This window comes from Anopheles ziemanni, chromosome 3, assembly GCF_943734765.1.
Source record: "Anopheles ziemanni chromosome 3, idAnoZiCoDA_A2_x.2, whole genome shotgun sequence".
NCBI lineage: Eukaryota > Metazoa > Arthropoda > Insecta > Diptera > Culicidae > Anopheles > Anopheles ziemanni.
In genome coordinates, this window is record NC_080706.1 from 81658932 (window position 1) to 81683792 (window position 24861).

Genomic DNA, 24861 nt, shown 5'->3' on the forward strand with positions numbered 1-24861 from the left:
TATTTATGGTGTTTTCTCGCCGTCCAGGGTCTAACGGCATGATGATGACCAATGTGTCGGCTTTTGGCTACTGGGGTGTATTATTGGCTAACATGTGTGTTGAGCAATTGGATCTTTTTCAAAAGTATAGTTGAAATTGAGAATCAAAAGATTGTGTTCTATTTGTAATGATAAAATAACAATATGCTAAAAAACAACTGCAAAATATCGTGCGGACCGATGCATCGAAGTTTAGTGATACGCTCAACGTTACGCTCTTCATTTTAAAAGAGTGCAATTCTTTCAGAAGTGGTATAAATAATTAGTGTCTCCTATTGGTCTTTCTATTAAATTGTTCATGTTGATCTGTGAAATAAATATCACTTTTCTCTGACACTTGAATTAATTTAACATATTCCGATTACTTCTAGTTTTTTTGATTTAAGATTTCCACATTGGTCGTCCATATAAGAAATTGTCAAGATCCAATTTAGGGAACTATCGAGACACCTCTTAAAAATCTTTGTCAACTGCACATTTTACTAAAATAATATGTTTTATACTTTTTATAAACATTGAGTTTAGACCAGTCGGTTGATCCTTGACATAAAATTAAGCACCAATCACTAGGCACACATTTATCCCTAGAAAAGTATAAATAAGAGCGAAATAAACAAAATCTCTCTCTTGATCCTCGCACTTCGTTGTCACCTTTTTTGCGAGGATCAACCGACTGGTCTAAACTCAATGTTTATAAAAAGTACAAACATAATATTTTAATGGTATGACTACTAGTGACTAATTAAGAAAACCCAAAATCAACACGACGGAAGTATTCAAATAGTAAAAAGCGAAGATAGTTGCCAAAGGCACTAGACTTCTAAGATGTTTTGCTGCTCCAAATTTGCACTTATGTTTTACTAATCGGATGTGTACAAAAAATTTGAAGCGAACCAAACCAAAAACAATTGATGCCTTAAATGTTGTTGGCCATAATTTAAATAATGCTTTTGCTATATTTGATCGCTGAGTCAAGTTTGTTTAAATGCCCCTTATATAATTGTTTGTTTTGCCGTTAAACTAACCCTACAACCCTAAATTAATTACTTTAATCATACCAACCCCTACGAAATCATCATCAGTATGCAGCCTCTTCATTTTGTGTGCAAACACGACATTGTCCATTGTTTGTTTCCGTGGACATTATTTAAAACATAACCTGCACCAAACATGGTTTCCATTACTCACGCAAATAGTTTATTGCCCCATTCAAAGGAGTTAAAAAAAACAGAGAAATAAAACAATCCGTCAAATGATGTCCGTCGATCATAGTAATGCCTTCCCAAGCAGCCATTCTTCACTCCGCCAGGCCAAACCATGCGGTACGCGGTAATAAAATGCAACGATCGCCAAAGTTACAAATTACTGACACCAGCTGCCGGTGGCCCACTTGCCATTAATTAAAATAAATTGTAATTCACCCGGTTCGAAATGTGGCGTGAGCAGGGCTCAGTGAGGGCATAATGGGTATGGTCCATGATCGGATGCACACAGCCACACAATTGGTGCACATTAAGCGCCACCGGAAAATGCGACACTGAGCGAACAATTTGACCACGTTTGGTTGTTTGTTTTTCTTAACATGCTGCCCTGCCCGCGAATCGGGCTCGCGGTGAGTTGACAATTGGGATGAATTGAAATAATAATTAATAATTTCCCGATCATAAATAAAACAAATTTAATGAAGTGGGGATTTTTGTTTTCCCTGCCTCCGGTCGCCAGCGTCAAATTTTCCTATCCACAAGTCCCACTTGCGCCATGTGGAAATAAGAATGGAAAGAAACGCATAATTTCCCCCCCGAACGAAACCTGAACTATTGAATGATGGTGTGAGAGAAAACGCATGGAAAACAAAACGGACCTGGGAAAACAATCGACAATCGGTGTTCGAAATTGCGTTGCCCGGTGGTCTCCCATGCATTACCGGTTATTAATTTTTTGTTTTGTCGAAAATTATCCCATTTGTTTTATTCCGGTTTGCGTTCGGTGGAAGGATGGAAGGGTGGAAACGGAAAGCGATGCATTTTGGTCAGCTGCTTTTACGCAATTCGATCGGAATTGGTTTTCAACTTTTTCCATGCCCACATTTCCATTCCATGCCGCAGAATTCCGGTTCCAAAAATAAAAAGTATTCTGGGACTTTTGGTGGTGAAAAATCGCAATTTCATGTTTTTTTCCTTCTTTCCCGAAATAAAACAATTCGATTCCACATCCGACCTCGGCTTGAGCAGCACGCAGGCTGAGTGGGTGGCCCCGTGAGAGACAGAGAGAAGGGGCGAGGGGAGGAAGTAAATTTACTGCCTCCCCACTGGACCAAACGAGCCAACCAGCCAGCTTGCCACACACCCAGAGGATTCCATGCAGCCGGGGTTTTGGGCAAGTGATTAATTTTAAACAGGACAGGCATTTGCAAACAGCCTTTCCTATGGCGCGGTCCGAGGGAAAACATCTACATCCGGTTTTCCCGATGCACTTGGGGCAGCTTGGGGGCGGGCGCAGGGGTGGCTGGAGGGTGCTTTATGGTAAATTTATTCGTCCGAATTGACCGAATCGACATAAGCACATCGGTAATATGGTAATTGTTATTGGTTGAATTGGATGTATTTAAATTAAACATGAAGTTGACTCGCTACGACCGAAATGAAGCTGTTTGCAGTTTTGTTTCCTTTTCTTCTCACCCTTCGAACAACGTATGCCAAGGGGTTATTTTTTTATTTTAACAACCTGCCTCCGGTGATAATTGTTTGCTAGTTTAAAGAAACCGTTTGAAAGAAAAACCGCCCCGTTCGAATCCCGGTCGTTTTGGCCAAGGTCTTGTGTATTAAATGCACAATAAATTTCCACCACCTTAAGGGTTCGTTTATATGTCGAGCGTGTCGATGTGTATTGGTGAATAAAATTAGAGTATTTCTTTAATCTGTTATTTCCCCAGGGCATCGTAAAGTGTATTACTCCGTCTAACACGCGCTTTGTCGAAACGTTTGGCCGGAAACGCACGATGGAAATGTATTGGAGAACATGTGAGCTGATTTCGATTGGTTGTTGAAGGTGCAAAGGCTGGGCTATCGAAGAAGGATCCAATATTGATGTGGCAAAGCGATGAAAACTAGTCCTGTTTGTCGACGTAATGGACATCGTTTTGATTATTTACATGCATCGATTAAACATTCAGTGTTCAGTAGCAGTTTGGCATGAGATATTTTCTCTTTTATTCGGACCGGTTAGAAATAAAGATTTTAGAAGTGAACCTTGATATCTTTATTACTATCTTCTATTAATTTATTTCACCTCGCATTCATTATGCTTGCCCAATATCATATCAATCATATCAATAATTCGTTTTTATCTACCAAAACCCCAACACCCTTCGGCTCAACCATTTTTTTTCACCGCATGTCTTATTAATGCAAATAACGACACACCGCAAAATATTCCCATTTCCGCAAATGGTTATGGAGTGCAAATCTCTGAAATATTGACGAGCATCATTACCGGAATGCTATCGTTAAAAGAAAAACACATTCCTCCCCCAAACGCGAAAATCGCGAAAAGAAAGTGCAAGGAAAAATTGCACCCCGAAGGAGGAAAGAAAAAAAAGACAAACGTACCCAAGTACCAATGACTTCCAATAAAACGATTACGCAAATCATCCGCGAAAAGCCGCACGATGGGAGCGAAAGGAATTAATAGCACCCATATGGATTTGGGTGGAGGTAAATAAATAAAGACCGAGTGGTACGCGAAATTTAGAACAAGGTATGCAAAATTGCAAATCCGAGGGTGCTGGTATTTTTTTGTTTGTTGCGGATGATTCCAAGTGAATCACAGCCTGCTCTGTGAGAGGGATGTATGCAATAATGTCCAAGGATGACGTTTTCTTAGGAGACGCTGGAGCGTACCCACGGTGGTCGGGGGCTTCATAGATTTAAATTTGATAAAGCTATTGTTTATCAATTCACGCATACTTTTTTGCAGTTCTTTCTTTGCCATTTTGTCCCCTCTTAAATGCGCAACCAAGAAGCCAAAAATGGTGCTGCATCCTAAGGAATATTTTAATCTACCGTGATCTTAAGAACAAGGAGCTGAAACTGTACTGAAGGAACACAGAACAAAAAGCGGCGTATCATAAGAACCCCAGGCAACTGCAATGAATCCCTCCTCAGGGAAGAATGGAGGCAAGGTGGTGTGCATGGAAAAGAAAAAGAAAAAAAAATTAAAACACTCCTCCGAGGGATAACAAATTTATTATACGGCTCTTTAAACAATTTTGGCTCCGTAAAAGTTTCGCAATGGAGCCCGGAGCTAGGGAGGTAGGGAGAAAGGACAAGAGAGGGCCTTTCCAGTGTGGCCAAAGATTGTGCCAGGGCGCGGCCGCGGCCAAATGTCCCGGCGAATGTCGCTCCCAAGTTGACAATCTCGTTATATTTTTATGTAGCGTAGCATAAGCGTTACGGCATAAAGAACTCTGGTGGGGGAGAAGGAGCCGTATTGCGTTGGCTTCAATCTAATAAATTTTTAATATCCCTGTGACTACTTTGCGCAGAAGGACATTTCTTTTTTCACCGCGTTTGTGCGCTTTTTTTATTATTATTTCCGCCTGGTTCTTATGCCGTCCAGAAATGCAAGAGAATCTACCTTTCACTCCGGGAGTTTCTCCGTTCTGCAGATCATTGCGTTTTGGAATGACAAACGCTGCTGGACAGTTTTGAATGGTGAGTCTTGCCGTAAAAATGAATTCTTTAACAGATCGTTGTTTTAAATGGGGCTCAAAAACGAAAGCCGTCCTTCTATGGGTTCTGTAAACCAATTGGCACTTCATTTCCAATGGCCAGCGTTCGCTCCTTTTCTGGTAGTATTGTACAAATGGGGCAGTTTGGGTTAAATTTTTAAACAACTACAAAACGACCGATTTCTAAAGATAAACATTCAAAAGATTGCTTGAAATCATCATAAACAGGCAGGTATTATAAAATAGTAATGAGTTCGGTAGAAAATCTTTAAAGTGTAAGCAATAAACATATCCTATAGCTGTTTGTTGGAATGAATGATACTAAAATTCGGCTTTAACAGGCATTTTCCAGATTTTCCACCCGTAAAAACAGGCAATTAACGCAAGTAGTAAGTGATCATTCAACACCAATCCTTTTGTTTGAACTTAACAAAGGGAAAAAATGCTCTCAAAAACCAAAAACCAACTGTTGATAAAACAAATGCATCCAATCGATTGTTTTCCTTTTATTTATCCAGTCCGCAAACAAACGACAAAAACGGGTCCCTTTCAACAGGAAAAACCCGGCATATCATTGGCCATCATGTCACCTCCCCGAAACCCACCCAACCCGGCAGGTGGTCCATCGCCTTTCTACAATTGGCTTCCCGGCTAGCTTAGGATCCAGTTTCAAGGCCGGGGTAGCAGTGATGGTGCTGGTCCATTATTCCGAACAAACTGATTTAAAAGCATTCGATCTCCCCGAAGCGCATTCATCAAAACCGTCAATCCAAATTCAATCGAAAGTGGAATATCGGTCCCCGATATTAATTATCACTTCCATCAATAAAACATAAAAAACGCATTTTCGTTGGAGGAAATTTTCCCTGGTTTTCTTTTGACTAATTCAGGGTCGGAGTAGAAAGGAGACCAGGCTGGGAAACCCTCGGATTTACTGTTTTCAAATTTACCCGCTACCCGTTGTCGATTTATATTTAAATGTAAAGTTTGAAGACGTCTTCCTACGTCAAAATCGAATCGATGAACATAAGAATGAAAACGTGGACTTGGATTTGCATTTTCTATGTCGCGTCACCTATCACTCCCTTTTCGGTTTCGTTTTTGTCCCCCTTTCGTTTGGTTGATTTGTATTTGGGTAAAAAGGGATTATAGCGGATCGGGCGGGCGATCAGCGGAAAGAAGGAAAAACAAATCCGTTTGGTAATTTGCTAACGACACTCGAGCGTACAAACATTGGAAAGGGAGTGCTACTTCCGCTACTTGTCGATCCATTTTGACAGTTAGCTAACCTCACTTTTTTTCGTTTGTCGAAGAACGACAATTTATCAACGAAAACGCAAACAAAAATACTGAAAATGTTTCGCTCGTGCACCACACATATTCGCAGGTGCAATCGATGTGGTAGATATGCGTTGCATGTGGACGTAGCCGGAGTTGGAAATACGTATTTCGGGCCCGAATTTGACGTTCCCGGGAGAGTTTCTCGTCCGCGTCCAATTGTCGTGTGGGTTCGGGCAAACCGATCAACAAACAATAAAACACCCATCAGCGGGGCTTTTGGCTCTGTTGGGTCGGAAAAATCGAGGCAAAAGAACACCCGCCCAGTGATTGTCCTTCGTCCGAAGGGTGGGGGTGAGCTTGGTGTTTTCGGAAGATGAAAAATTAACATGACCAACCCGGTGAGTTAGACCCCTCCAAGACGGCGGGCGAGCTCTCTCGTCGGTCGAGGACAGGGAGGAAAATATATTTATTCCCATCACAATAGTTACGTGATTGCAATAAAATCCTTTATCATCCAGCGGGCCGACGTTAGGTTGTCCAGCGCGTCGGAACCATTCGGTCTGTGTGGTCCTTCCAAATTCATCCACGACAGGACACACAAGAAGCTGTAGTTGTGTGTTGAAGAAGACACTGCCGTTACTTAAGCCAACAATCGGAAACTTGGCACGCCCGATGCCCTTCTCCAATGTGCAGCACGGTCCGAACCCGCCCAAAGTTCCCCTGGGAGCCTGGCGATGGTGTAGTCTTTTGTGGAAAAATGATTTCCGTACCGGTCCGACATGTGCTGCCCGGTAATCGAACATCGCCAGTGACCGACACATTTTTCCCAACCGAGACCGAAAGGAAAAAAAAGCGAAAGAGAAATACGAAAATAGCCAAACGTTTCCCAACGCAAACCTCCTTAAAGTTTTGGTGTACTCGAGTGAGTGTGTGTGGTTTGAAATATTAGTTTTTCAAAGTTCTGTCAACCGACATGTTGGATATGAAATATGATTTATGGAGCAGGGGATGAATTATGATTGAAAGAAAGATCGAATTGGTTTTCCGGAGAAGGTAAAGTTTTCGGACCCGGTTCAGATGAAAATTCGTATCGAAATATAAGGACAATTTATTCGATTTACCAAAACAAAAGCATCAGAATTTCGGTAAAAAGCATCTGATGTTTTTATTTTAATCCGAGTTCAAATATAATTCACTCCAGCTCATCCATCAATAAGCGAATTGGTTAATGGACCATTAAATTGAGCGCGCTCACAATAAACAAACACCCAGAGGCCAGATTTATGGCTCGCGGTATCTTCACCGTAACGTCGCTGCCATTTCCACATTCTTATGCTAATTCGTAATGGGTCGCGATCAGTAAAACAGGCTCTCATCCTCCCACGCCTAAGCCTAATCTCATTGGCGTACACCGTTTGAACTTAAGGCATTTCGAACCGAAGAAGTCATTCCGGGGGGTGCGCGAAGTGTGGCCTGTTTCCGGGTTAAGGTGTACCCGTAACGTCTATCTCAGCGAGTACCGATGTTTTACAACGAGAAAATCACTTGATAACATACCCCCGACGACATAAAGCCCTCCGACCTCGCTGGAGGAGCCTCGTTCAGGGTGATCCATCCGGTGCCACACACGAGGTGGGGTGAGTCGAAGGAAAAATTAAATAAGGAGTCTCCGTTTGGGAGGAAAAACCTTTGCTACCTTTGGGACGCTGTCCCAGAACTCATCTACCGGTTGTCTTTTCTTCACGCACTGTCGCTGTTGGTATTCTTGCAATACCTGATGTTCGCCCGGGCCATGAGGCCCACACAAAACATACGACCCCAAACCTTAACCTACCGACGTAAGCGGTGGTTCTTTCGTATGTAAATTGGATGTAACACATCTTTTTTCGGCTTTATTTATTTATTAGCTCGCGGAAGAGATTGTTCTCTAGCCCTGGATCCACAACGCATCCGTAAGCAGAGGTAAATGGCGCGTGTGTATAAGAACCTTAGGGGGAAAATTTATTGCTCCCGTGAAGCACTTGATTGTAGGCCCACCGGCATGTGCAAGGCACACGTACCAAAGGAACATCCTTTGCCCTTTCACATTCGATATTCATCAGATTAATAATCTTGTGCGCAGATAATTTTTTCTTCGTCCCGCACGCGAACAACTAACCTCCTTTGCCGAGGGAGTATTAGTCGACAAGAAACACTCGTACGTACACACGGTATACATGTGTAGCGGGGGAAAAATACATAAGAGGAACGTTTGCGGGATCCTCCAAAGAAAGGTCTAACTCAATGAGTGGCTAGGGAATTTTTTAAAGGGAAGATGCTTCGGAGGATTGTGAGGGAAGCTCTCGGTTTTTCTTATCATTTTCATAGCTCTACCCGAGCCTTTCGGGTTAATTTCGGAACCGACGGTAGTGCTATTTACATTGGCCTCTTGTATTCTTTTGGTGGGATACCTTAAACAATTCTCTGGCACAAGAGCTGCAAAAGACCACGAGAAAGGCCACGGGGGAAGGGTGTCGTAATGGGTCTGTTCTTTTTTCTCTTGGCAAAGAAAAAATTTCACTACGATACTGTTAAAAAGCACCATGTTTTCCACGAAGTGAAAGGAAAAATTATGGAACCATTATCCGAATGGATTCACCGATAAGATAAAGGAGCATGTAGGTGCTTAGAAAGCGAAGGAACAGTTCACAAGTGGCTACCAGTGTAGAAAGTCTTCTAGTAATGTTGTAACGAGGTTCTGCTTATCAAGTCATGATGGAGACAGTGTTTATAAAACATTCGGGAAGTAATGAAAGAAAGGTTTCAAGACATCACAACAAAACTCCGAAGAGAAGTACTCGCATCTGATGACAGTTTTCCTATTCTTTCTATTGCACATGATAAGAAGGTGTCATGGTAGCCCATTTAGGTTATGACAGATGTTCAACTGCGTGTATTTTTAAGTCCCTCCGATGGTAGCTTATCGGAAGGCTGATTAGAAGGTTCAATTGTTTTGCCATCGATTGTACTACACAATAGCATGAGGTATCTGAAGCCCCGAGATAAGGCACGTTGAACAATCTGACCTACCTCACAAGCGCCTGAGGGACTGCCAAGACTCTTCAGTCGACGCAATGGCATCGTTCAGACTGGTGGGATTTTTCTTGTGTCTTGTGGCAGTCTGCTTCGCCGAACCGGCGAGGTATGACAACTACCGTGTCTACAAGCTGTCCATCGAGCGGATCGAACAGCTGGAGTTGCTTCAGCTGATCGAGCAGAGTCCCGATGGGTACGCCTTCCTGAGTGATCCCGTGCACATCAATACGACCGTGAAGCTGGTCGTCCCCCCGCATAAGGTGGCCGAGTTTGCGGAGTTGAACGAAAAGTTCTCGCTGAAGGCGGAAGTTGCCTTCGAGAACCTCCAGGCGGTGATCGACCGGCAGTTGAAGGGACGCCGTGAAGTGTTCGGATGGACTGCGTACCACACACTGGAGGATATCTATGGCTGGTTGGACACGCTGATCGAGCAGTACCCGAGTGTGGTGTCACCGATCGTCGCCGGTCAAACGTACGAAGGGCGACAGATTCGAGGAGTTAAGGTGTCGTACAAGGCGGGCAATCCGGCCGTGTTCACCGAGGGAACCATTCATGCCCGTGAGTGGATCAGTGCGGCTACCGTGACGTTCGTGCTGAACGAGCTGCTTACTTCGGTCGATCCAGCTGTGCGAAACATCGCCGAGAACTACGATTGGTACGTGGTACCCGTGGCCAACCCGGATGGGTACGTGTACACCCACACCACGACCCGTCTGTGGCGCAAGACTCGCTCGCAGCAGAACGTACTCTGCTTCGGTGCCGACCCCAACCGCAACTGGGACTTTATGTTCAACCGTATGTTTACAGCCATTCTTAAACCATCGTCATATCCCTAACATCGTCTGTTACATTTCCAGAGGGCGGAACCTCTACTCTACCCTGCTCCGATACCTTCTCCGGACCTTATCCATTTTCGGAGATCGAGACGCTCACGCTATCGCAGTACATCAACACCATTCCGAACCTATCCACCTATCTGGACTTCCACTCATCCGGTCAGCTGCTGATGGTGCCCTACGGACACACTCGCGAGCCGCTCGATAACTACAACGAATTGGTGCGTATCTTATCAGCATGACCATCCCAAAAAAACAGGTGTTCATTGTCTAACAATTATGATTACACGCAAAATCCAGATGGAAATTGGACGAAAGGCCATCGCCAAACTGCAAGAACGTCACGGAAGCGTTTATCAGGTGGGAAACATCGCGGAAATCATTTGTAAGTACCGCTTATCATAGGGATCCCGTCCCAGATCGCTTTAAGAGTTTTATTTTTAATCGATTTTTTTTAGACGTCGCCTCCGGTAGTAGCTTGGATTGGGTGAAGGGAACATTGAAGACCCCGCTGACATTCGCCTATGAGCTGCGTGATAGGGGCGAGTACGGATTTCTGCTGCCCCCGGATCAGATCATCGCCACCGCCGAGGAAACCCTCGACTCGATCATCGTGATCTTGGAGGAAGGCAAAGCCATGGGCTATCACTAACCTGAAAAGCTCCATATAGCGTAGCTTATGCCATTAAAAGAAATATACTTCAAGCCTATTCAAAAATACTAAAAAAAAACTCTTGCTTTTTGCTGTTATTTAATTTGCACATGCCTTGCCCAAGTCTTCCTTCCCGCCAGATTCTATGAACTTTGCTGGAGAATAAATCCCTCTTCGAAGCTGAAGCATTTTCCGGGCGTAATTCATACACCAAAAAAAACTCGTGCGTTTCACTCGGCCGTGTATCGCTTTCAAAAGTCAACATATGTGAGGAAAGAACCACCCCGGGTGGTCCATGATCCGTGAGGCATTCGAGGGTGACTGTATGAGCAAAAAACCAACCCTGGTAAAGAATAGGAGGAATCCTTGTTAATCGAGGGGTTTTTTTTCGGAGCTCAGTCCATGACACGGTTTGATGTGCCTACTGTGGGGAATGTTGGTGAGAGATTCGGTATGGTCTTAGCCAATACTTGTTTTCGCCCATCGATAGTACACAGGGAAAATCCACCAAGGACTTGATTAGAATAAGAATAATTGGGAACGTTCGGATAATTTATTGCAACAATTACTCATAACTGTGCAGATGGACGCTGTTAAAATTGCGGAGGAAGGGTGGTTTGTGATAGATTCACGCCCAACCTGAAACAAATTGCATAAACAACAGGCGTTAGCTAAAAACCAATTAATTTGGCAATTGCGTACAATTCGAAAAATGAAACGTTTCAATTTATGACGCAACAGTTACCAACAAGCTGGAAATGAACACTTTCAGCCCACCACATAAATTCGTCATAGATGACAAACAATCAAACAAAGGGCATGAATCCAGATTTTGGTGTACAAGAAGAGCATGCACATAAAGTTCAAGGCAAGCATTTAATCAACCAGTCAACCGATCAAAACATAAATTTACGTAAACTTTTTTACATCTATGTTAAAACCTTTCAAAATTCCTTATTATAAATAAGAGATCGACAATTGAGCAAAATTTCCAGATCATTAAAGATGCCGTTAGATAAAATTCGTGTTGCTTTATTGAATTGTCCTGGAAAATCGGAGTTCCGTAGTCGGAAACCCCCTTAAGTTTTTTCATGCTGTCCGGTCAGCGGAATCCGCTCGTGATGCGCGCGAAATCCTGAATAAATTCAAACGCGCAATTTCCACGTCGAGGCGTGCAGTGTCCACAGAATGAGAATGCTCATATTTGGGTTTACAAGCCAGCAATTTGGAATGTCCTCAGCGTACTGCATGATCAGCACAATAATCATGTGGTGACATCGACCATCCTAACCGACCAGTGATATTTTACCACTCTTTTTCTATTTTAGGTTTTTTTAAAGATGGGCTTGTTGTGATCTTCAAAATATTTAAAATGTACTTAACTTAAGTAAAAAGTCAATGATAATACAAAATATGATGATAAATACAACAAAATGATAAAAGTACAACCACATTAAAAATTAGTATATTTACTTAAAAAATTGTAACAATGTCTCCAAAGAAATAATTCACGACGTTAGGTTATCTCAGAACCATAAACAAAACAAATAAAAATGAGTACCTAGGAATTGCTATCACCGACTATCGTCCCCAATACGAACACTCTTGGCTATGATCGTAACGTCCTACGTCATAAAGATAAAAGTTTATGCCAATACGTTGTGGGTTATCGGATTTTCCGTTACCCATAATCTCACCGAAAGCAGATAATCCCTAATCTAAGCCTATAAAGCGACTTAAGCCAAGTGACCACTTAGTCAGTTTGTTGATGACAACGCATCCTCTCAGCATGAAGTTTGCTCTGGTGTACCTCGCACTAGCTCTGCTGTGTGGTGCTGCTGTGGCCGAGAAGGCACGTTACGATAACTACCGCGTGTACCGCGTGCGTATCGAAACCGACCGTCAGTTGGAATTGTTGAAGGCGCTCGAACAAAACCCCGATGGCTATCGGTTCTGGGATGAACCGGTAAAGGTAGGCACCCAGGTCCTGCTGGTGGTTCCGCCCCATCAGCGTGGCCACTTTGGTGAGATTCGTGCCAAACTGGCGTTCCGTGCGGAGCTGCACATCGCCGACCTGCAGAAGCAGATCGACCTCGAGTCCCGGACGTCGCTGCGCAAGGAATCTTTCGGCTGGACCGCGTACTATCGTACCGATGAGATTTACGCCTGGCTGGACAGTCTGGTGGCGAGCTACCCCGGTGTTGTTTCACCACTGAACATCGGCAACTCCTACGAGGGACGACCGATCAAGGGTGTGAAGGTGTCGTACAAGGCGGGCAACAAGGCCGTCGTGATGGAGAGTTTGATCCACGCCCGCGAGTGGATCAGTGGTGCTACTACGACTTATGTGTTGAACCAGCTGCTTACCTCGACTGATCCGAAGGTGCGCAACATTGCCGAGAACTTTGACTGGTACTTCTTCCCGGTGACGAACCCGGATGGGTATGAGTACACCCACACCACCGATCGTCAGTGGCGTAAGACGCGATCGGAGGTGAGTATCCTGTGCCGTGGAGCCGACCCGAATAGGAACTGGGGATACAACTTCATGCGTAAGTGGTTTTTTGGGCATCTCAGCATTACGTCCGATGGGATTCTGATTTCATCCATCTTATTTTACAGAGGGTGGTGCCTCTAATGTCCCATGCTCCGATACCTTCGCTGGGCCGAGCGCGTTCTCTGAAGTCGAGACCCTCCAACTGTCGAACTTCATTGCCACACTGGACAACATGAGCACTTATTTGTCGTTCCACGCATACTCTCAGCTGTTACTGATTCCGTACGGTCACACCACGGCTCGGCTGGACAATTACGACGAAGCGGTTTGTGTTTATCACCTTGCGTTAAGATAACAAACTATAAAACGGGTCTCGTTGTATTATCTTCCTCAGATTGCTATCGGTACGAAGGCAATCAACAAGCTGCAGGAGCGCTACGGCACGACATACAAAATTGGCAATATTGCTGAAGCAATCTGTAAGTAGCAGTAACCTTACTAGTATCTTATCTTTATCGAGCTCTAGAGTGCGTCTAACGCAACAAGTCTGGCACGTGTCTGTTCTGGTTCGGGCTTAACGAAACGATTCTCTGTTGATTTCTCTCTACAGACGTCGCGTCCGGTGGTAGCATCGATTGGGTGAAAGGTGTGCTCCGTACTCCGCTGGTCTACTGTTACGAACTACGCGATCTTGGCCGATATGGATTCGTGCTGCCCCCGGATCAGATCATCCCCACTGCCGAGGAAACGCTTGACTCAATCATCGTGATCTTGGAAGAAGGACAAGCCGCGGGCATTCACTAACCTGAGAGCTACTTAAAATGTTTGTTTATGTCTCCAAAAGAACTTTTCTGCAAGCTCACTAAAGAACCAAATAAATTCTTGTCTTTTTTGGTATTCGATTTACACATGCCACACAAAGTCTGCCTTCCATTTGGTTTCTATAACATTTTTATTTAAAAATGAACTCTTTTCCGAAACGTGAACTTAGTCAGTATCGACATGGACTCCGGTGGTTTAAAATTTGTATGGCATTAGATGATGAATGTCTAAGGATAAAAAAATCAATGAAAAGGAATCCGAATCGAGAGGGTTTTCAAAGTTCAGTACATCCCACGGTTTGATTTGACATCAGTGAAGAATGTCAGCGAGTTGCTCGGTATGGTCTTAATGTTCCATTGTCCCTTGCAAAACACTCAAGAAATAATTTGTGAACGGTCGGCCAAATTATAATATTTTTAAGCAAGAATTTTAAGCTAGAATTGTACTTTAAATTTTTATTGTCGAGTCAAGTATCAGTTTACTCCACATAACTCAAATATGCTGCTTTGCAAATTGAAACATACTTAAAATCTATTTTAAATAAAACATTCGTTAACTGTTAATGTGAGTTCAAATACATTACGAAAATCTACGTTTGATAGACGCTTCGAAACGATTGCATTAATATTTTCGAGGTTTCTAGCGATCACACAATGATGCTCGACGTGACTCCCAGTTTGAAGTTCGACTCTCTGTGTTGACTAGTAACTCTTTTACTCATTCCTGGGATTCGAATCCTTATTGGATATTCAAATCTCTACTTGGGATTCGAATTTGTATGACGACTAGCAACTATTTGACACAAACAATTGGCAATATTGCTGAAGCAATCTGTAAGTAGGCACACCTTTTTAAGTTTCTTAAGGGTGAAAGGTGAGCTTTGTACTTCGCTGGTCGACCGTTACGAACTATGCGATCTTGGCCATTACAGATTCGTGCTGCCCCCGGATCAAATCTTCCCAATTGCCGAGGAAGCTCGCAACTCAATCATTTTCATTCCGGAGGAGGGAGCCACTTGTGGTTATCACTAGGAACGGCACGTATGACGGAAATGTGTTGCAGTATCTGCAAGAATTTTATAATTTGTGTTAGTGTTGTAAAATTCGTTTCATTAAAGCAGTTTCAATTATCTCTTGACGGTTTCAAAACATTCTTAAAATCTCGTTCCATGCTTCCTTCATACCTCCATAGTACGTTTGTACTAAAAAAGAGCTCCTCAGAGAAAAAAAAATTCGATCACCATACCAACGAAAAATAAAATAACTCCAATGCCGCGCCCCGAAGAAGTTGGGGCTGGAATGTAGGTGAAAGCTTTTTACTGGCTAGCCTCGCGCATGCGAACTTGGTGCAGCCACAACCCAACCCAACTCAGGACCGTCCTGCTCACTGTCCGACCACGGGGGCCCGGGTCCAATCGCTCCCCGGGTGGAAAACTAACGGTACGGGCGCTATGTGACGAAAAGTCTTATGTACTGAAAGCGCCGAACGGCGAGTCGACGAAATCTCCGCCCTGTTGAATATTTTATGTTTCGCCGGAGCGACGGAAGTGAAGACAAAGCCAAAGACATAATTCCAGTTCCTGGTGGTGGGCAGTCTTAAAAATGTGTGAATTTTTTCCGTTCGTCTCAAGTCAAGAACTAAAGCTATGCCGGGATCCGCTCCCGCTGCGGAATACATAAAAATTATTGTAGGTTTGGCTTCGTTCACATTTTTGTAAACTCAAAGCACACGCCCCTTTGTTATCTCCAAGAAGATCATACTTCAAACTTTTGTCAAACAAAGCTTTTATTATAAATAGTAAGGTTACAAATTTTGTTCAATCATTTGAATTGTGATTTGAAACCATTACAGTTCCTCAAAAATCGATTATATGAAAGAAATGAAAAAACTAAGTTTAAATTTACTAACAAATTTAAGAAAACCTTTAAAAACTCCAGCAACGAAAATATTCCCATACTTGAGCATATTAAAGTTCACTTTTGAATGAGTTTAGACTTGTATCTTTAAGACTATGAAGTGTTCATCGATTTCATGATTTTCGGAATAGTTGGAACTCGGTACGTTTTCCCGCGACACGTTCGATAATCTCCCATTGGAGTTGTCGCAAAATCATCACGAACTCGCTTCGACCTTTGAAATTTCGGGTCCACCGGAAAGTCTTCCACCTTCAACTACAACGGAGGGAGGCCACAAAATGGGAAAGATTTTAGAGCGCAAAAGTTTTTGCGCCAATCGATAACAGGCCCGACGTACTTCACACAAGGCGCCCTAAACATGCTGTTTATATGCAGACCAAATGATTGTCGGGTATGGTTAATAATTTAAATGGATGGTCTCATCATTAATATAAATGATCCGAGTGAGAATTGTAACGCCGAAGCTGCCTTTAACCCGCCTAACAGCGCCTACAGTGTACGTCGAAAGGAGCGATCCTCGAGAGGTCCTCCTATGCCGGGATTTTCGAGCTCGGGTGACGTGACAAAAGCCTTGTTTAAAGTACGAAAATCACAACAGCTTGAGTCAACCCTTTCCCGTCGCGGCCAATGATGAATGAGTACTTCGGCTTGCTTTAACCCTGTGCTCCACAGTCTTCACGCGAAGAACCCGTCCCCTGCCAGAGCTGGAGAATGGTGCAAATGGAGCGTACATATACGATGTGCGACTCATTTTAATTATGCTTCCGGCTGGAGGAAAAACCCTAAGCATGCGGCAACGGGCTCCGACGAAACTCCTCACCCTTCCCCGAGCCATCCCTGGTAAGAAGCACCACACCTCACATCCACCCTCCATACGTACGGTGGCGCGTTAAACAAATTGCAAAGAAATTTCCCACCGGATTAACCGCCCCAAATGGGTTCGTACGGCAAAGCGGTCGGAGCGAGCATGGAAAAACGCACCGGCCGAACGGCGGTGGCACACGGATGATGGCAAATGAAACGACTAGCTGCTTAGTTCGACACATTGCGGCTGCCGGTTTCACCGCAATAACCATCACCGCCGAAATAAGCAAAGAAATTAAATCCCTCGCCCAACTTATGACGAACGGAGCGGAATCGTTTCATTACGGTTTCGAGCAGAGGAAAAAGAAGCTAAAATATCCTTTCCTTACCGTAACACATTGGATAATGATGTGGGCAGGCAACGACCAATGGCATCCAAATCTGAAATTGCATTTCCATCCAAAGCGACAGGGTCAAAAATCGAGACCGAAGGTTCCGACTGAGAATGAAACGACCAACTCCTTGCTTGAGGACGAAGAATAAAAATCTTTGCCTATCGAAAGGGATGTCGAGTTCTTCGGAATGGGATAATCAACTTCATCAACAACCTCATCATTTTCTTATCCAGTGATACGAAACATTTGCTACGAGTAACCTTGGAAAGGGAACTGGAAAGAGCAAAACGGAGAACCATATTAGAGTAATCCTAACCGAGAGGGACTTTTATAAGAACCCCCACACAGTCAGACCTTCTCAGAAACTTCATTTATATTAATTCGTTTTCCTATTCCATATTGCTGAACTCGTAATAATATTTTATCATTTCATATATAATTGTGGAAGCTGTAGAAAAATGAATATCTAATTCATCATTTGAAAACAAGCAATTCATTCGAGCGACTTCAGAATCCATCAAACATACGTAAACTGCCTACACTTTTGAATATAGTATACGTGAAATTTGAACCAGAACTTGAGTATCTAGGGATGTTCATTCCAATTTTCTCTGCCAAATCTACCATTTTTCGCTAGGAGAAATTGAAGTAGGATACTCCGAAATTGGTAATCAGCCGGATGTCAGCATTGATTAATGAATCGATGATCGAATTATTAATGATTCAGTGGGTGATTGACTATGGCTACCGTTTACACTAGAACCCACTGACGATTTTGTTGAATTCGGTATGGTTTGGTTACCGTGTCGATGTACAATATTGATCGCTTCGACTGGGTCGTTTTCCGTTGCATTTTAGCGCACATCGGTTGCTAAACATGAGCAAAGAATGTACTTTTTATGCTAATCTGTTGAACTATGGTTTTCTCTATGCTTCGGTTGCAATAGGGTAGTTGTCTGCCACACCGGACACTTACTGGTGCGACACCTTTATGAGTCTAATTAGCATTGGACACTCCTATGACAGCTCGCACGGTAGGAGCTGCCTGGGTTTTGATAAGATCTCCAAAGGGCAAAAGGGTGTGTATACCCGGGGTGTGATGACGTACACGTGCTCGCGGGCAAATCGAGCCGACCTGGCCCTGGTTATGCCGATCCTGTGTGGCAGGTAGCCTTCGAGACGAGTCCATCCATCATCGTGTCATTTAGTGGCAGTTGGACGTGGTATCGGCGCCATTCAGTTGATGCTCCGTTCAGTGTTAGTGGGTCGCATTCCCGTTCTCGATATACTCCACGATGGAACCGATGGACAAGGTGATCTTTCAGCAAAGGGAAGTGCCGTGTAACCAGGTTTCCCAACCTCCCCTTCCGGGCGCGGGTAGGGGTGGTGCGTCCGACGACGGTGACGAAGGAATTCTCAAGGACTACCTTCACAATAGCTCATTTCCGGTGGTTCGGTACGCGCTCCGCTCTGACTTGCGACATTCGTTGAGGCTGTTCTGGATTGCAGTAGGCTTGTGTTTGCTTGGTGTGTTTAGCTTCACGGTAACGGTGTGCATCGAGAGGCTTAAGGATCCATCGAACGTGTTCGTTGGTGAGGCCGAGAGGCCACTTCCCATCTGGAGCATTCCGTTTCCAGCGTTAACACTGTGTCCAACCAAGAAGCAAGCTTGTGCCGATGAAAACTTCCGCCTAGAGCAACTGTGCGAGAAGATCTGCTGGGCGGATAATTGCTCACAGTGTGCCAAGCTTTTGGATCCAGTGCGAACGGATCGAGGAATCTGTTATACTTTCAACGCGGTTGCAGGAAATGAAATTTTCAACAATGCCAGGTAATTTGTGATCATCGAACGAGATTGAATCGCTTCCCTATCATATGATGCATCATATCTTGCAGTATAACAAACGTACGGCATCTCTCCAATGTTACGAAACTCACCGAAAACTGGGACTTTCTTCGAGGGCTACAGCTAATCCACACCGTGCAGGTGAAAGAGTATCCCCGTGCGGCGCAGGACTTATCTGGACGCTATCGTTTACGGATCTTCACCCGCGGTGACCTTAATGAGTCGATCTGCCCAACACCCTCGCTCGATGCGTACATCCACTCACCCGTTGATTTTCCGTTCAACCCGATAAAATCTACGCCAATCCCCGCAGAACAGGGACTGGTACAAATCACTGTCCATCCGAAGCTAGTACGACCGCAACGGTACCTAAGATATTTCACTTCATCCGCTACGGGATGTATTTCGCAGCTGCAAAACCCACTGAAGTACTTCAGCATCTACACGCAAGCCAACTGTGAAACGGAGTGTCATACGAACTTCTTCAAGCAGATGCGTCGCTGCGTACTAGACCACATGCCCCTGGCATCTAACACGTCCCTGTGCAACGGAACAAACAAGTATTTCAATGTCTACAACAAGAACACGAACGCTCTTCTAAGGGCTGAGAAGATTCCGAGGTCTCATTTCTTCCGATGGAAATGCAACTGCTTACCGGCCTGCGTAGAGTTTCGGTACACTGCCGAGGTCTCACAGGACATCGCGTCTACCAGCAACGATTCGGAGCCAGTCTCCACGCAGCTCGTGGTGGAGTTCGCCGAGGATCACTTCTATCCGCTGGTGCGCATAGTCCGCTACGGTTGGATTGACTTCCTCGCGAACTTCGGAGGACTGATCGCACTGTTTTTAGGCGTCTCCATCGTAACGTTGCTTGAAATAGTTTTCTTCTGCTTCGTGAAACCCGCTGTTGTTAGATAAATTTAGCAAACTGATGTTTTTGTGGAAATTATTTCGCTTTGAAAATTCATCAAGAAAATATTTGAGGACCTTCGATGACAATTTGCTTAAACCTCACAACGACCAAATGTGTAAGTGAAAGATTCAATTTTAAACAGATTTTTACACTCAACCTTATATTGCACAAATAAAGCAAAGGGACACAAACTGTTAAGAGTGTTTTTCTTGGATACGACTGCTTTCCAATTACTGCCGATTCAAACCCAAACCACGTCATTCACCATCTGCCACAAGGAGAGGACACTTTCACATCATTACACGCACTTTAACCTGCAAATGAATACCACATGAGCTCGTAAAATCAAACCTCTTCAAAAAGGGCTCCTTTCACCTCCGGGGGTTAGGTCCACGGCTTCTTTGCTGGACAGTTTTTATTCGCTCATCAAAACTCGTTATCAGCCTAATGGATGGCGCGTCCCATATCAATAAACCCTTCGCTAAAGCAAGAAACCGCTGCCTACTCTGATGTCCCCTCGCCAAAAGCCAAAAAAGCCCGACTCACGTCTTCCACTGCACGGTGCACGAAGTTCGAGACGCGTGTAAGTGTAGTCGACGTACCACCCAACCCAAAACGGACACCAACTCCCACCTCGTTAGGAACTCGCCCAAAATGAACCAAAAAGGACCACTCAAACACGCCATATGGACCGGGGCCAATAGAGTATGGTTTGGTTCCTTTTTTTGGGGTAAACCCTTTAACATTAAATTTATTTTAAAATAAAAACCCCTTACCCCCTGGGCAGGCGATGGTGGTGACCTTTTTTCGGCCCTCCGCATCCACCCGATCCCTGTTTCGCACGTACACGACACTGGACGCACGACACAATCTTCAAACGAACCAACCCTTTAACCGAATCCGGCATCGGAGTGGCTGAAAGGTGGCCGACCCGACTTGTTTGGTTCGAGTTCCGAAGTCCGGGTGCTGCAAGCCTCATTTTCGTGGGCACATAAAAGTAATAAGGATAATAAATAATTTTATAACCTTTTTCCCTCCGCCGCGCAAGGATTCGAATGGTTGGTCGAATGTTTTGCCCGACCAAAAATTGTCTTACTGTCGCCCGGTAGCTGGAGGCGGTAGGCCAGGACAGTCCATAAATCTCAATTTACTGATTCCACCCGTTTATGCGGAACTGGATTATGGGGTTGGGACGGTACGTGTGCGGTGTTTCCTAGTACGTGGGGATTCCCGGGTACGGATTGGACTCAGGATACTCCAGAGCGTGCTGGATCTAATTTTCGTACTACCAATCTAGAACCGCGGCTCGAATTTCTTCCTCGTAGAACGGGATAACCTCCGCATTCTGAAATTAACTTGTGCCCTTCAACCCACCGAGTGGACGTCGTTTATTATAAACGGGATCCGGTACTTCGCAACTTCCGAATGTACTGACGAGCTGCAAAACATTAAACATGGTTTGCAGTGGACATGTCCGGTTGCGTCGAAAATCGTCAAGTTCATCCAATCGGGTGCTGCGGCATGAGCTCCTGTCGAAATTCCCTCCGGTACTGTTCCGGGTCACTTCGACGTGTGGACATACGGGGCGAAGAGTTAAGTTAAAGATTCCGTTTGAAGGATACGTTTATTTGCCCAACCGCTTTACTCTCTCTCTCCCTGCCCAGAAAATGGATGGAAGGGTTTACGAAAATACGAATTGCGAAATGGATCTCTTCCGGTAGTGAACGTCGCAAATGGACGACGAAAGTCAATTATAGCGCAACATGGACCCGGCGTGGTGACGTCTGTGGCCTTGGGTTTCGGGATACGGAACTTCTCAGGAGATCTACAGCCACAACCAAAGCCAATTTCGCTGGTGGTATGTTTGGTCAAGAGGAAAATTGCTTCACTTCTAAATGGTTCTAACTGTTCAGACGACGGCCCTAAGCTTAGTTCAAAGTTTGGCTTGATTTTAAAGTAGGAACTAAAGGTGGTTTAGGAATTTTACTTCAAATCAAATCAGATAAAAATACCAAAGCAACTTTAAATAATATCAATTATTAACTCAAATATAGCCCTTCCCAACAAGCAACCACATCCAAATTGTATTCTAATTAATCCCTCCTTCGAGCCCAACCACCAAAATTATTATTCTAAGAGCTCCCGGACGTAACATTCTTCTCACATTAACGTCATTTTCCGCCCGGAAATTATTGCACGTTCAACAATTTCTCCCGAAGGCATCGGAGTCATGGGCCCTCTGATCGGATTTATGCACGACTGTGTAATGCAACAATTTGATTATCCATCCACCGGGTACTCGCCGGTACGAAGGTTCATTGCTCGATTGAGCCGATAATCCAGTTATCCCATTACTCAGTTTGTAGATTTGCATGGCCCGCCGGTTTTACAGGGCCCGGAACAGGTTAAACGGCTCATTAAGAACTCCAACTCTGAAAACTCCAGGACACCCAGGGTAGTTTCCCGATAAAATTGCGCTCTGCGCGTAATTCCACTCACGAACGGAGTGCTAGTTCCTACCGGCGGAAAGTCGCCGCATGTCTATGGTGTTTAGCTCACGGGTGGAAATATTTTCCACAATTTCCAGAGCCAGCAGACGCGAGCAGTGAAATGGGAAAACCGCGATTCTGCAGAATGACAAATTCGTAACGCGACTTGCGTCTGTGGAAATAATTCAATTCGCGGATTTGATTCAATTATTCCGAAGCGCGTCCATAAACGGAACCGAGCATCGAGTTTAGTTGCACAATTTCCGCGGTTTTCTTTTTTTTTTGTCTTTTCCCATTGACAAAACGACAATCGGACTGAAGAATGGCACGCGAGCTGTTCGTCGAGCTCCTAAATCCCAGTCTAATTCGGCCGAGTACCGGCCGCTCCTTACGTGGCCCGAGGACCCCGAGGTCCTCGGAAACCGACAACAACCACAACCACGGCGTCGACGACGTCAATCTGGAACGTAATTTGTTAAAATTGACTCCACCTCGCGACACTCACCTGCGGCTCCCACGAGAAAGGCCAAGCCTCTTCACAAACCGGTGCCCGCCGGCCAAACGAATTTCTCTGACAGTTTTGACGGACGGACGGCTACACACTCCCGCCGTTCCTTCCACTCAGTTGCGATGGTCGAGGGGGCCTTGAGGTTAGAATTTAGAAAACGCACCACCGGAAACCGGACCCGAACGCCACCAGGACTAGCGGGAGCCTGGGAAAAGGCAAAAACAAAAGCAATTCAATCAGCGAAAAGCAAATATTTGACCGAAGAAGCCGACAATTTGTTTGGAATTGGTTGCGCTCTTTTTTTTTGTTTTCTTGCTCTCGTCTTCATTCCGGTCCGGTTTATTCACTTTTTCTTTTTCCACGGTTGCCCGATTGTTCCAGTTTTTTCCCTTCATTTATTAAACCTTCCAAGCGTGAGGCCTCAAAGTCGTTGGCTTTTTTCTGTCCTCCCCCTCGTCCAGATCTCACTTCATTTATGGTTTCATTTTCGTGGGGTGTTGTTTTTTTCCACCGCCCTCCTGATGGTGGAAAATCGGTGAGATCGGTGTTGCCTGTCGGAACAGGATCAACAGCGAGTGTGTCCTTGCTCGCCACACGTCACCTGACCGGGTCGAAAGCGATACACTTCCGATCATGGTGGCGAAGGATTTTTTGTTTAGTTGATTTTTCTTTCCACGTTTCTCTTGCGGTACACAACACAACCCGCCCCGGTTTCGCCCACGGGGTAGACCATCCCCGAGGGGGAAAACGGTTTTTACCGGTGGCAAGACAATTTAAAATTTACTTGATTATTCATGAAGTTTTTCCATGTTTTCATGAATTTCTAAGTCTCAGCCGTCGGTCGGAGGGACGTTGGAAGCTGTTGGCTGTTTATTCCTTGTTTGTGTACTACACTTTTTGAGGTTAAAACAGTTAGCAACGAGCTGCCGATGCAAGGCTGTGTAAAGCCGTGGTAAGATTGAAAATAAAAATCATCCCCTGCTTTGCTTGAAAGCCTGTGGTGGGCCTTCAACCGCAGGCTGCTAAGGAATGGAAGGCGTCGGGCTGGAACTAATGAAATTTGTCAGTAAAATCCACAGAAGGAAATTTTCCAACCGCAAGCCCCGTCGACCGAAACCGAAGCGTGTGACGTGTTAATTACAACGATTCGCTTCATCGCACTGTCTTTGCGACCCCACCGAAGTCCTTTCGCCTCCGAAGACCTAAGCCTTACGATTGTTTGACTAATCTCAAACAATTCCAGCTAACGCTTGGAAGAGAAGGGAGTTTAGTTTCTCTCTTCAATCGCGGTGACAAATAGATGGGAACAACTGAGGGAGAAACTTTATCGGCACGTACGCCTTTAGCCTTTTGCCAACCCAGTCTCAGTTATGGGACCCTTGGGGTCTTGAGCCGGACGGGAAGGCATAGGCTTCTGTCAATAGTCTTTCTAATCCTTGTAGATTCCGGCAGCGGCTCGTTGCTACCGCTACGGAAACATCGTTACATTGGCAGTTTGCTGTCGGCCCCGCTGTTTAAGGTTATGTTTATTTTACGAACACACACACACACACATGAAAGATCTTTCCAGCCTCCATCGGTGGGAAATGTTTGCGAAAAATCCTCTCCCCCAAACAAGGGAAAGGGGAACAAACGTGTGCGTTGCGGATGACTGCTGACTGCTTTATGGCGATGCAATAAAACAATAAATTTTATACACCTCCGCACAAGGTTTCGCAGTTTCTTTCTTCAAATCGGTAACCACAATCGTTTGCTTGTATCTTGGAACAATCTAATGCCCAACCGGAAGCGAGCGAGCGAGTGAGATGAGTTCCGTGTTTCGTTTGTTTGTGAAGACAGAATCCCATTAACCGGAAAGATTAGATTCTTTGCGCAAACGAGCGAAAGATAATTACAAATCACGACACGTGACCACCTTCTCCGATGGTGGAGCGAGTGAAAGAGGATGATACATGTGTGTCGGTCAAATGAACGAATCCGTGCCAGCATTCCGGATCGCTAATTATCGACCATGTCCCCACAGGAAGCACCGTCGCTGACGATGTTCATTCGTTCTGCT

General features: G+C 44.7%; 2 protein-coding genes across 2 annotated transcripts; both read left to right on the forward strand.

The window, feature by feature from the left end:
- The first annotated feature begins 9162 nt into the window (after positions 1–9162).
- On the forward strand, positions 9163–13913 carry LOC131285610 (uncharacterized). The gene is made up of 8 exons (XM_058314471.1): positions 9163–9919; positions 9982–10181; positions 10261–10345; positions 10419–10589; positions 12370–13164; positions 13235–13434; positions 13504–13588; positions 13720–13913. The coding sequence occupies exons 1-8, from the start codon at positions 9163–9165 to the stop codon at positions 13911–13913; spliced, it is 2487 nt and encodes an 828-aa protein (XP_058170454.1).
- A 4428-nt stretch (positions 13914–18341) lies between these two features.
- On the forward strand, positions 18342–19810 carry LOC131285611 (pickpocket protein 28-like). Its single transcript, XM_058314472.1, has 2 exons — positions 18342–18877; positions 18943–19810. Exons 1-2 carry the CDS (start codon positions 18342–18344, stop codon positions 19808–19810), a joined length of 1404 nt encoding a protein of 467 aa, XP_058170455.1.
- The last annotated feature ends 5051 nt before the right edge of the window (positions 19811–24861 follow it).

Coding starts and splice junctions, on each gene's coding strand:
- LOC131285610 (XM_058314471.1), top strand. CDS start 9,163: ATGGCATCGTTCAGACTGGTGGGATTTTTCTTGTGTCTTGTGGCAGTC. Junction 10,346..10,418: donor AAACATCGCGGAAATCATTT/GTAAGTACCGCT, acceptor GATTTTTTTTAG/ACGTCGCCTCCGGTAGTAGC. Junction 13,589..13,719: donor CAATATTGCTGAAGCAATCT/GTAAGTAGCAGT, acceptor TTCTCTCTACAG/ACGTCGCGTCCGGTGGTAGC.
- LOC131285611 (XM_058314472.1), top strand. CDS start 18,342: ATGGAACCGATGGACAAGGTGATCTTTCAGCAAAGGGAAGTGCCGTGT. Junction 18,878..18,942: donor GAAATTTTCAACAATGCCAG/GTAATTTGTGAT, acceptor CATATCTTGCAG/TATAACAAACGTACGGCATC.